Genomic DNA, 14,388 nt, shown 5'->3' with positions numbered 1-14,388 from the left:
TCTAACTTATATCTAAAAGAGGCATTTCAACAAATACAGAAGGCAATAAAGGTAAACAACATGAATTGCAAGAATTAAAGAGAGATCTAATTACAACGGTAATAGATCCATAATAGAAAATCAAAGCAACATGAAGAGACATGGAAATCATAAATTGCATTGAAAGAGAAATAGAGATCTACATGAGAATTCATAAAGCAAAAGGAAAATTTAAGCAAGAGAAAAAGTAGATCTAGTTCTAAGAAATTAACCTAAACCTAATCCTAATTCAAGAGAGAAGAGAGAGCTTCTCTCTCTAGAAACTAACTTTCCCCCCAAAACTAAACTAAACTAGAATTAATGTCATGGAAGGTCTTGACTCCCCCTTGAATTCTGCCTTAAATAGCCTCAGAAATAAGTTAGATCTGGGCCTGGGAAGCCCAGAATTCGTCCCCAGCATTTTGCCTTTAAGTGAGTCACGTGCGAGCATCGACGCGTACGTGTGGGTCACACGTACACGTCGCTTGACAATTTGCTATCCACGCGTACGCGTCATGTACGCGTACGCGTCGCCATGCGACCTCACATTCCATGTGTATGCGTCTGCTGCGCTTGCGCGTCGATGAATGCTTCCCAAATCCTTGGTTTCCTATGATTTCTCCACTTGCATGCTTTTCCTCTTCATTCCTTTGATCCATCCCTAGCCTTTTCAACCTGAATTCACTAACAAACATATCAAGGCATCTAATAGAATCAAAGGTGAATCAAAATTAGCAATTAAGTGCCTAAAAAGCATGTTTTCACACTTAAGCACAGATTAGGAGACAATCATAAAACCATGCTATTTCATTGAATAAATGTGGGTAAAAGGTCATAAAACCCCCCTAAATTAAGCACAAGATAAACCCTAAAAATGGGGTTTACCACCCTTATAAGGCATGCTTCGTTCCCCTCCCCAACCGATGTGGGACCTTACAATCCACCCCCCTAAGGGAGCCTAGCGCCTCGCTGGTACATCGATCCGGGGTCCAGCTCTGATACCATCTGTAACAGCCCAGATCACCCGCTAGCACAATATTGTCCGCTTTGACACACAAGACCTCACGGTTTTGCCTTTGATAGTAGGGATGATAGCCGAAACCCCCACACTCACTCGTCAAAACGTGTCATGTTAGGGAGAGGTATCCACACCCTTATAAGGCATGCTTCGTTTCCCTCCCCAGCCGATGTGAGACCTTAAAATTTCCATTAATACCATTTCCCTCAACCATCAATACATACAATCAATATCATTCTCACCATCAACATGGTTCCACCCACAATTCAATCTCAACCAATCATTAAGCATATGTCAAAACATGCATATCTCTAATGCAACATACCATCAAACATCAAAATTCACTATTCACATACATAACAACACAATTCATCTCAACTAATCCACAACATCAATAGTCCAAATCCTATCTTACGGGTCTCTAGCCTAAGTTTTCACACTGCATTATATTTTAGATACAGGAAACCGAGACCATACTTTAGCCGCTTTCCCGCTTAACCCAGAACACCTCCAAATCACCTTTCCACAAGCTCTTAAAGCTTCAACACCTCCAAGAACATATTTTTAGCACACAAAAGTTTATTCCAAGCTCTCCAAGACCTCAATCAAGCTTCAATATTCACATAGACACTACCTAAGCCACAATGATCACATCCAAACACCATATCTCAATATCCATACATCATAAACTAATAAATTCCACTAGGGTTGAGAATCTTACCACACCCAAGAATCAAGGAGACAAGTTTAAGCCTCTCCTTCAAGCTAGTTGGATCCTATAATATCAAAGAGCCCAAAATCTCAACATTTTTTACCTAAAAATTCGAATTTAAGGGCTGAGAAAACTGAACTAAAATCGTGGCTTATCTCAAGAACAAAGTAGTGGGTATTGTAGCGCTCATCGCAGTGAACGCGTGGTCGCAATCGATGCGGCAATCAGAGCTCCGGATCAAAAGTTATGGTGGTTTAAAGATTAAGCAAGGGTAGAACTTTGGAAGAGTGTTCTTCCCCTTTCCTCCTTCATTTCAGCGTGATTTAGGGTTTAAGGGAGGAGAGAGAGTGTTATTTAAGGGTTTTAGGTTGAGCTTGGTTGAGCCAAGGGCCCAATATGGGTCCGGTTGGCCCGTTTTGGTCCGTTCGGTCCAATCTTAGGCCGATTTCCTTAAAATTGGTATTGAAATTCTCGTTTTAATTTTCTCTATCATATTAAGCCATAAAAATTGCATTTTTAATTCTCCAGAATAAATTTTAATTTATAGGTTAATTAGTCATTAATTAACCAGGTTTTACAAAAATAAACAAATATAAATGATTTTTATTTTCAAAATTAAATAAAATATTTAATAATCTTTATTTATTAAAATATTTATTTTTGTAATATTTAATAATAACATGTTTTATAAATATTCACATATTTATTATAATATTTATTTATTAAAGTATTTAATAAATATTCGCATATTTATTTTTAAAAAATAAAAATATTTTTTATTAATATTTAAATTATTTATTAATTGTACAGAATATTAATCTTATTATAAAAAAATTCAAAAACAATTATATATTCACGTTTATATAAAATAAAAAATAATTATATTAGATAAAAAAAATTTATTCGAAAATATTCATAAAATAAAAAAAATCCTACTAAAATATAACAATACTATATTTTTATATGATACTAATAATAACAAAAATTAAAAATATTTAAATACATATAAAAATAAAATTTATTAACTTACGTAAATTAGATAATCCAAATAAGTAATAATATATTTTTCGGGTGTTATATAATTACGTACCATTTTTAATCACTACAAATTAATAACTTTTTTATATAATTTTTTTTCTTTTAATACACTACTCACACTACTAGTACTACTACTAAAACACTGCTAACAACACTCTCTTCTTCTTTCTCGGTGCATATGCCCCTCTTTTTACACTCTCTTCAAACAGAAGCCACACACTCTCTTTTTTCTCTTTGCATATTCAAGGTTTCCATGGAGCTTCAATTTATAGAGTAATGATATGAAGATTTATACCGGTTCGAAATTTAACAAAATAATTTCGTTGTAAGCATAGCCTAAACCGACAATTAATTCTCAAATCAAAGTTTAATTTTTGGTTGTCGCAAGTCCAACCGAATAAAAATAACTGAGAGTATTAGTCTCGATTCGTTCTCCCTAGGAATTACAATCAAGTGTTCAATTATTGGTTATGAATTTCACGGGTTGGGTTGATAAAAGTGCAAGAAAATAAATGGCAAGAGATGTAAAGCAAACAACTAAATAAAGCAAGTAATAAAGAGAGACATTCATGGTAAGGATTGAGAATCTAGGCTTTCTATCCTAGTCACTAACCATATTACAATAATTATCAAGAGCTAATCCTATTAAGTCATCTTCAACATCGGAAGAAGGTACAATGTTATCTTCAACATAGGAAGAAAGTCAAATAGGCCTAGTTAATCTCAATGCAAAAGTCCTAATCAACTCACTAATTGAATTAGCAAAAGATTAGAGTCAATGGAAATAATATTAACTAACGACCCTAGATCACCAATATGGATTGGGTATTAATGACTCAAGATTGCCTAATTTCTCTTTCCAAGCCAAGAATGCTCAAAAAGCTACTCTAGCATCCAACCAAGCATTTTGTCAAACACTTGGAAGGCATAAAAGTAAATCATGGTAAAAAGGCAATAATAATAAAATCTACTACTACCCAATGTAAGAAATCAATAACAATAACTCAAACAAGTAAGAAAAAAAACATAAAACATCAAATTGCATTAAATGAAAGGAAAATTAACAAGAGTTCATATAACATAAAAAGTGGTAAAATAAAGGAAATAACAATAGATACTAAGAAGATTAAAACAAATCAACAAGAAAAAATAAAGGAAACTAAATCAAAACAAGTAATTAAACTTAAATCTAAGATGAAAATAAACTAAGAACCCTAATTTTTAGAGAGAAGAGGGAACTTCTCTCTCTAGAACCAACCTAAAGCATATTTTCTACACTAACTAATTGCTCCTCCTTTTTCCAATCTTGAATTCTGCATCAAATAGCCTCATAAATGAGTTGGATTTGGGCCTAGAAAGCTCAGAAATCGCCCCCGGCGTCTTCATTTTAATGAGGTCACGTGATCAATGTCACGAGTGCGCGTGGTCGACGCGTGTGCGTCGCTGGCAAATTTCCTCCTCACACGTACGCGTGGGCAACGGGTGCACGTGGCCATTAATGTCCTTCTCACGCGTACGCGTGGCTTTCAGTCCTCCAAATGCTTATTTCTTTATGAATTCTCCACTTTGCATGCTTTTCTTTTCACTTCTTCCATCCAATCCTTGCCTTATAAGCCTGAAATCACTCAACAAACATATCAAGGCATCGAATGAAATTAAAGTGAATTAGATTTAGCTATTTTAAGGCCTAAAAAGCATGTTTTCACTCTTAAGCACAAAATTAGGGAGAATTACAAAATCATGCTATTTTATTGAATAAATGTGGAATAAGTTGATAAAATCCCCTAACTTAAGCACAAAATTAACCACAAATTGGAGTTTATCAAATAATATTGCTTCGTCGCTGGTTACCAGGGTGGGGCGTTGTCCCGTGCATGTAGACAAGCATGTACCCCCTCCCCACCCCTACCCCCCCCCCCCATGTAGCTACTTCATCCTCAGAAGCAACCGAAAATCCTGCAACGTTTTATGGACTTCAAGGCAACACGCCCCCGCGTATTGGCAGGGCACTGCCACCTATCTCTACCCGCTACATCACTACGCCTCTTGCGTATTGGCAGGAAACTCTCACAACACCTACAAGCTCTGTCACCACGTCCTCGGCGTGTTAAACCTGACATCCACAAAGCGGCAAAATACCTCCCTCCCCAATATTCAGCAAATACACTAATGTGTATTTTATATAAAAAATAATTTCTGCCATCTTAGTTTATATTGTATTTTTAAAAATTATATTTTTTATTTTCTAATATTTTTAGATATCCAACTATTTTTCTATTTCATGTTTGGTCTGCTAGATTAAGGCTCATATAACAAAAATATATTTTGGTTGGAGAAATTCCCAAATATCTTTGCAGTAATTTACTTATCAGTTGTCGTACTTGTGCTGCAACATTAAAAATGAAAATTTTTTTCTTCCACATGTCATTACGAGATTGGCTGGTCAAAATTTAATCATCCTTAGCTATTGAATCCTATGACACCGCAGAAGTCACCCTTTAATTAAGTAAGGAGTGTAGCAAAAAAGTGCAACACCATCTCTTCAACAAGTATTGTTGTCAACTCCACTTGTAGAAACAACAAAAAGAAAGAAGTGAGAAAATCTTCTACTACCACCACCATCCAAAACTATCGATTGCTGCAATGCATGCACCACTTTTTCTGCCTCATTTCCAGCAGTGCAATTCACACTCTTATAGAGTCTATTTGGACCTGAGTTCGAGTTTTAAATCTGACCCTGCCATTGGTGTTGATCTCCGGGACTTGAATTTTTTTTCTTGATCTCCTCTCACAGGAGTTGACCTCCACCGCTCAGGAGTTGCAGCGGCTTTCTTGGAGTTGCCAAAAGCTAAGCAGGCAGTATGGCGGTGGCGGAGGCCTTCACCTTGCTAATCGGAGGCAAGAATGCCTCTCCATGGAACGAGAAAATAAAGGAAAAGGGAACCTTCTAGAAGAAGTGGAAGACGAAGAATTTAAAGTAGTTGAGGTTGAAGAGATGGTGGTGGAAGTGGAGGTGGAAGGTGAAGGAGACAACACAGGACTTGTAGAATCTCGGTTCACCATTGTTAACAAGTTTTGTCTCTAGAATAGTTGGTACAGCAAAGAATTCTCAGTTGAGAAGGTATAATGGTGGTGATCATGTGTTTGGTATTGGTGACAGGAGTGAGTGTTATCGTGACTGTAAGACCCAGAATCTTTGAAAAGTCTTATTATGATCAAGTCTCAAATCCTACAGTTATTTATAGCCTTAATTTTCAGAAATTATTTTATTAAAGATAATTAAGGCAAGTTTTGATTTATTGAATTTGAGATGAGTTATGATTATTATCCAATTTTATAATTATTGGATTATTTTCTATATTTAAATTATAAAATTGGATAATAATCATAACTCATCTCAAATTCAATAAATCAAAACTTGCCTTAATTATCTTTAATAAAATAATTTCTGAAAATTAAGGCTATAAATAACTGTAGGATTTGAGACTTGATCATAATAAAACTTTTCAAAGATTCTGGGTCTTACAGTGACGACGAAAGAAGAAGAAAAAAAGTTGTGTGGGTTAATGGTGAAATGTTAGAAAGGATAATTTAAAAATTTTAAATAATTTTTTAGATTTTGGTTAGTTTTGTCAATTAGAATCTATCTTTCATAGATACCACGTTAATTTTACGTTAATTTTATTTTATTATGAATAGATTTATCTGCGCTTAAATCTTTCGAAGCTAAAAATAGTTATTTACTCATTATTATATTATTGTTATTAAAAATAATTTTTGTTTAAACTAAAACATTCTTCTATATCTATCAGTTATCACACTCCATGATTCCAAACGGAAGTTACTAATATACTCTTCCACATAATCATTGAATATATTAATATTAGCTCTATTATATATTTTATTTGAGCCTAGGATTCCATTTTCCATTTACATTTCTTTAGCTTTACTACCTGAGATAAAAAAAAAATTTCAGAAGTATAGTGTGGATTTAATTTTAATTAGGACTTTGATCGATCATAGTTTGCTTTGATACATATCTATTTATTAGAAAATATAATAAGAAGAAAATGCTTATACTAAACTTTCATAGTTTGCTTTGTTATACATTGAACGTCTCCCTCGGAAAAATGTGTTTGCAGTCTATAAATTGATATTGATAACTAAATAAAATTGAACTGAAATTAATAGTCCTCTTTCACAATGTCCTCTCCTTTCTTTCTTCCTTCTTTCATATCCTCCAACATAATTATTACATGATCCGATTTTCTTGTACCAAAATAATATCTTTGACCCCGTTATTTCCATTGTCAGTTTATGGTTATTCAACTTTTTACTCTTTTGCTGCTGCTTTTGTTTGTTTTTTCCTTCTTTGGCAAATCCCTCTGGCTAGCTAGCTAGCTAGTCCTATATAGTAATTAATACATAATTACATACACATTGTATATATTAATAATAACATGGCTATTAATACAAAGCTAATATATATATATATAATTAAATTCACTAATAATTAATAATTTAAACATAATATAGTCTTGTCAATACATGCATGCAAAATAAAAACAACCAAACCATTATAATAATAGTAACATATATAGGCCACGTCTCTGGTGGCTCCATTTAAGGTGATTATTAATAGCTATATGTTGACTCTTCAATTGAGAATTGACATGTGGCATTATTTATTAGAGTGATTAAATGAGATATAAAAATGGTTAAACATGATATTGCGGTAATCTCAATATATTAACCTATGGCCGTTTGAAAATTTATTATATCTTACTAATTTTATAATAAAAATGTATTATATGTTATTTTTTTATTGTAATTAAAATTAAATTATTTTTTTAAATTAAAAAATTCTCACATTTTTCTTATTAATTTTACAACTAAAATGTTATAATTAAAATTAAATATTTTCTTTTAAAATTAAAGAATTTTTTTCTACTAATTTTACAACTAAAATGTGTCCTATATTATTCTCTCATTGCAATTGAAATCAAATCTTTTTCTCCAAAATTAAAGAGTTTTTTCTTTCTCTTTCTTCCTTTTTCTATCTCTCTCATTCCTTCAACTACTCTATGTATATCATTATCAATGACTAATTACAAATTTGACAATCAAAATATGCAATATGATATTTTTTAATTGCATTAAAATTAAAATTAAAATATTAAAATTAAAATTGAAATATACTTATATTATGTATCATATGTTACTATCTCATATATTACTATCTAATTTAATAACCAAATGTGTCACATGATACCCTCTTACTAAAATTGAGAAAAAATATTTTCCTTCGAAATTAATAAACCCCCTTCCTAAATTCTTTCATCTACCTCTCTCTATTTTTCTATTCCTCCCTACCATTTTCATTCTATATAATTTATATTTTATATTAATAACAAAATATGTCATCCGATATTTTTATTACAATTAAAATAAAAATTTTTCTTCTAAAATTAACAAACTCTCGCTCTTATTCTTCATTTTTATCTTTCTCTCTATTTTCTCTCGTTCTCAATTTGTTCTACTTTTCTGTTCTATAAAAAATAAAATTAACAAAATAATATAATTTAAATAAAAAATATTATTATTATATACATATTTTTTAGGTTTTTATTTAGTTTTAAATTTTTACCGCTTATTTTTTTAATTTATATTTTTATTTCTCTTATTTCAAATATTTATTACGGAAAATACTAATGTTATAATTAAAAATTTGAATCAAGAATCAATTGTTTAAAAAAATTAATTTTAAGTTAATTTTATAACTATCAATATAATTTTTTTATACTAATATCTAATTATATTTTTATATACATAGAAAAAAATATTATTTTTAAATAGTAAGTATAAAAATTAATTATTTTTATTTGTACAATAAATTTAACACTTAATTAAATATAAAATTATACACGATAAATTATTTTAAATTTTAGATAATAAATATTAAAATTAATTATTAATAAAAATTTAAACTTTTTCATATAAAAATAATAATTAAAAATTGACGAAAATTAACATATTAATTATAAAAAAAGGGTCATAAATACCGTCAATAAAACAATACTCCCCCCCCCCCTCCCCAAATTCTCATAAAAATCAAGCACTAGGCATCATAGCCACCACACTGGAGTAGCCACCATAGACAGCACCATCATAACACACAATCTAGTCACAACTAACACAAGACAAGAACAAATTAAACTACATACATAATAAACTAGCTTAGGCATGATCAATAGCTGCTACCGATGTGGTTACGGTGGATTAGAACATTGAAGGTTGGTATGATGGTGGAGCAACTACCATTGCAATTGTTATTAACCAGCTCAAAGACACAGACATCATCCTTCTCTAACTTGTTTCCTTGGCTAAACTTGGCCCAACCCTTTTGCAGTTTGTACTTCTTGCAAGGCATCCCATCTCCACTCCAAGTCTTGTACATCACTTTCCATGTCCTCCCATCCGCCACTCTTAGTAGGTATCCTCCTTCTTTCATGTACTCCCTTGCAAAATTAGATGGTACGGCCTAAATTATTATTTATTCAAAAAAATATAATGGTGATATGTTAGCACCTCAGTAGTACAATAACAAAAAGAAAAAAAAATAATTTGGATTATTTTTAATAATATGACCATCAAGAGCAGCGTTTGATTAACTATCACGAATGGACAGAAAAACAATTTACAATTAACAAAGACTAAAATAAAAAATTTAAAAAGAGAGATTAAACTAAAATTTATGTATAATTTAATAAAAAAAATTGATGGTTGCAAGACACAATTCAGAGATGGAGTTAGAATTTTTTTTAAGAAGAAACAACATAAAAAATATAAATTAAGAAGAAAAAAAAATTAAAATAAAACAAAACTGAAAAATATATTGATTACTTACCATGCATCTTCCCCCATTGATATATGAATCCTTCATGACAACCTCGAAACTGGGGTTGCTATCTTTTCTCTCTAGTCTGTCACTTCTTATAGCATCAGCAATACTCTCACTTTTATCTACGTATTAGTATTTCAGTTAAAGGGTATTGTCATGTTACTGGTAATAATAATTAAATATAAACTTAAATATATTCTTTTAATTGCAGCTAAAAAATATGTTTTTCTATTTTGATATCTACAGATTTTTTTGGTTGATTTGGTCTATAAATATTTTAAAATTTTTATTTTGGTACACCATTATTGGCTAAAAAATTTTGATATTGGAACAAAATAAATGATATACTTTAACATGGTAATTTTTGGTGTTTTTTAAAACTGTGGGAGTACACAAATCGGACCTTCCGATTTGTGTTTAAAAAGTTGAAAAAATCTAGAGTACACAAATCGGAGGGTCCGATTTGTGTTAAAAAATTGAAAAAACTCAGAGTACACAAATCGGACCATGCGAGTTGTTTGATTTTAAAATTTTGCTTAAGAAATCGCATGGTCCGACTTGTGGTTGGGCAAATATAAATTTCGGAAGCTAGAAAACGGACCCTCCGAATTGTTTGTTATTTTCAATTTTTTTATTAATAGAGAACTCGCATGGTCCGAGTTCTGTTCCATTGACACCACATAACTGTGAAGCTTCTGTATTCCCCACATTTGAGTTCAACACCATTTTTTTATTTATATTCAAATTAAAAAACCACCATTATTAGTTTATTTCATTGAATACTTTTAAAACCCAATGCAACAAAGTAAATATTAGTATAACATATGTCAATATTTAACTAAAAAACCAAGAACAAAAATGTAAAAACATATATTTTGAAAGATAAAAATTTGCAAAACTCTAGAATATTGCATAAAATTATAGCTTGATATATAAAATATATGAATAGAAAATCATGATATTAGTAATATACCTTTCAATTGATATTGATCATATTGAAGCTTCACAACATCAACAACATCTTCATCATCATCATCCTCATAATAATCTTCATAATCATCATAGTTGAGTTCATGGTAAGGGTAGTCAATTTCAAGAGTGGTGCTGTCAAATATTTGGACCCCAAAACATGAAGCCACAAGACAATATTTGAACAACAAAAGGTGGCCGTGTGAGACAGAGTAGTTCTCAAGAAACTCTTTCCATTCCTTCCCAATAAACCAAATGGAACCATTAATTTTGGTCCAATGCACTTTCTTTTGGTTGCCATCTACAACTTTCAGAATAACTGGATTTGGTAGTTTCAATCCACACTTGTTTGTGAATTCCGTTGGAAGCTTCTGTCAATTGAAGAACAACAAAATCAACTATTCTACTACTCGTATTTGTATCGGATAAATGCTAAATCTGGAATTTTTCCAAACGGTTTGACGACTGAGAATAACGTATTTTTAGAAGGACAGGCAAATTTTATTATTTTTTTCCCTAAGAAATAACTTTATGCACAGTCATATATAAAATCACCTTAGCTTTTTTTTCTTGTAATAAGTAAATAAGTTTATCACTTTTTTTTTACTCTATTCATTCAAATATCACTGAATACATATCCTCAAAGGAAGAAAAAAGAAGTAATAACCAAAAAAATTTTAAACATAACCACCAATAATTCAGCATATAAAGCAAGTGATAGTTAATCATAGTTCATAATCTTTTCTGAACTAAAAACTGAGCATGAATGACTATAAAAAAAGAGAAAGAGAGACAGAGAAAGTTGAATTGAATTTGGTTAAAAAAAAAAATCGTAACTAACAAGAGGTATATAATATATAAAATTATAAATATAACATGACTACATAAGTAAAAGGAATAAGAACTTACAATCTTCTCATCTAGAATATGCCAACGACAAATGATCTTGAAGAAACTGACAACACTAGTGTGTTCACGTTGTTGATGAATCGCCATGGATATGGAAATTGGAAACTAGGTCTATATATAAAACACTATGAATATTATATATTGTTGCTCAATCACAATTGACAGAGAAAGAAACAAACAAACAAGAAAGGGATCCTGTCTACCAACTATATATATATATATATATATATATATATATATACTAGTAATTATATCTGCATGTGTTTGTTTCTTTTCTAATTTCATTAAAAACCCAAGACACAAAAGCTACTTTTCTCTGCCTAAGTCTAAGGGGAAAAGAAGGAAAACACAACTAGTTATAAAATGTTTATTTTCTATTTTCTTTTTTTTTTTTTTGAAAAATAGGATGCATAAGATTGAAGCAAGAAACAAGTTTACATCTCTTTAGAGAGAGAGAGAGAGAGAGAGAGAGAGAGAGAGAGAGAGAGAGAGAGAGAGAGAGAGAGAGAGAGAGAGAGAGAGAGAGAGAGAGAGAGAGAGAGAGAGAGAGAGATGAGAAGCGGCAAATGGTAGTATAAGTCTATAAGATATCAATGCAAATATTCATAGTCTCTCCTGTAAAGTTCTGGGAAGGAAGAAAGAAAGAAAGAAAATGAGAAAAAATAAGAAAAATATTAAAGGAGTTTAAATGCAACTTAACTAGAAAGCATAGTGAAAAAAAAGGAGTTGGTTAGTCATTTCCTTTTATTTTCTTGTTTTTAAATAATAGATTAATTTCTCAACAAACTCATCACTAGTGTCTAGTTGGCTAGTCTTCTCTTTTGTTTTGAACAGCAAGCATGCATGTAGTGTGTTATGTAGGGTGGTTGCAGATGATCAGAGTAGTACAATAATGACAATACACCAAGAAAGAAAAAAGAAAAGTCAAATATTGGAACAAAATAGGCAACATAACCCTAAAATGGAAAAGGGTATAGAAGATCCGATAAGCTAGTACATGAGAATCGGATCTCATGTCCTTTGCCATTAATTTTTTGTTTATATTCTGCTATGTATGTCATAATTGTAAAATAAAGTGTTCCAGCTGCGGGAACAGCAAAAGCTTATTTGTTTATTCATTCTGATCAATTAAATGAATCTTCAAATTATTTATATTTAAACAATTATTAAAATAATTTCTATATTCCAAGTAGTTAAAGTTAACTCTTAATTACCTTGAAAAAATAATATTAACACTATATATTAGCAGGCCAAGTCTTTTGACATGCCTGTTCTTTTTGGCTCTTTTCTTATAATATTTAAGAAGAACGAATCAATTTATTTAACCAAAAAAAGTGTTTTTTCAATTCCTTATTTTTGCTGTACCGATGAACTGCATTTCCAGGGATTACAACACCTTTCCATGAAGGAGGTTTCTTTAAAGTTAGCTCTTGTACATAGCTTTCAGCATGAGTTGGTATTGGTAAGTTTTTCCCCCTTAATTTTGAGTCATTCTTTTATTATTTCATTTGGTTCATAAATACTTTGTCACTTGTGATAAGTATCCCGTGTACGGATTCAGTACGCAGAAGTAGTTTGCACACAGAAACGCTAAGATATTCTTTGGCGCACCAATCAGTCAAAAAGTATCAAAATCAAAATATTTATTTTTATGGGTTTTTTTTCTAATTACACAAAAAATAGAGGGATAATTTTTTTTTTAAATGAATACATTTTACTCAATTGTTAAAAACTGCTAACTTTTTTCTCTAAATTTTCTTCTTCTCCTTCCTTTGTCGTCGCAAGCTTCCGCCCCTTCTATTATCTCCACCATCAACAACGACTCAACCCTCCTCACTGCCTCTCCTACTCGCTCTTTCGCGCTACCAACTCCTTCTCTTCCCCACTTAGCCATGGTGGCTTCGGCACCGTCTTCTCCGGCACGTCCGAAGCCACTGTCCACACTCTGCCGAAAATTGCATGACTCATACCGTCCATCCCTTTAAAAGTGCCCACATCCTCATACTCAATAGTGAAATCTACTTCTATAGCATAGAGATTGGTAAAGCCATTGACTAAAGTTGGAGTTTTTGTGAATCACTGTTGAAAAGCATCGCTCAAATTATGAGCTGGGTCGGTGGAAATTATGAGAACAGAGTCGCCAATAGTGACGAGAAGAATGAGAGTATTGAGTGCATGTGGTTTTGCCGACGCTACCATTACCACCACCAAAGACCCATTTGAGAGCTTTTTGTTCTAAAATGTTCTGCATCGTCCTGTTAATCCGCCATGCCACACCGCTCGTATTTTTCTCAACTGTGTTGTCGAATATTCTGTCAAAGCCTAAAACAAGATTCATCATTTTTAAATAATTAATTAATTTTTATGACAATTATAATTAATAAAATTAATTTAGTAATTACTAATTTTTCATATCATATTGTTATAATTTATAAAATTATTTTAAAAATTTACTAATTTATCAGATTATATTACTATAATTAATAAAATTATCAGAAATATAAGTAATTAATTTAATAAAATTAATCTAAAAAATACTAATTTTTTATAGTATATTACTATACTCTAAATAATTAATAAAATTAATTTAACCATTATTAATTTTTCATATTATATTGTTATGATTAAGAAAATTACTTTAAAATTATAGTAATTTCTCATATTGTATTACTATAGTTAATAAAACTACTAAAAAAATAACTAATTTCCTAAATCATATTACTATAACTTATAAAGTTATTCTAAAAAATTACTAATTTCACGTAACATCTTATTATATAATGAATAAAATTATTTTTCATATCATTTAACTATAATTAATAA

The 14,388-nt window shown here is 30.9% G+C and overlaps 1 protein-coding gene across 1 annotated transcript; it reads right to left on the bottom strand.

The window, feature by feature from the left end:
- Window positions 1–9,033: 9,033 nt before the first annotated feature.
- LOC130980813 (B3 domain-containing transcription factor VRN1-like) lies at window positions 9,034–11,652 on the bottom strand. Its single transcript, XM_057904454.1, has 4 exons — window positions 11,566–11,652; window positions 10,661–11,027; window positions 9,694–9,809; window positions 9,034–9,327 (listed from the first exon to the last, which is right to left on the bottom strand). Exons 1-4 carry the CDS (start codon window positions 11,650–11,652, stop codon window positions 9,034–9,036), a joined length of 864 nt encoding a protein of 287 aa, XP_057760437.1.
- Between the last annotated feature and the right edge of the window lie 2,736 nt (window positions 11,653–14,388).

The sequence above is a fragment of the Arachis stenosperma genome, chromosome 5 (genome assembly GCF_014773155.1).
Source record: "Arachis stenosperma cultivar V10309 chromosome 5, arast.V10309.gnm1.PFL2, whole genome shotgun sequence".
NCBI classification, from domain to species: domain Eukaryota; kingdom Viridiplantae; phylum Streptophyta; class Magnoliopsida; order Fabales; family Fabaceae; genus Arachis; species Arachis stenosperma.
Note: the sequence above shows the minus strand (reverse complement) of the source record. Positions and strands in the feature narration are given on the sequence as shown.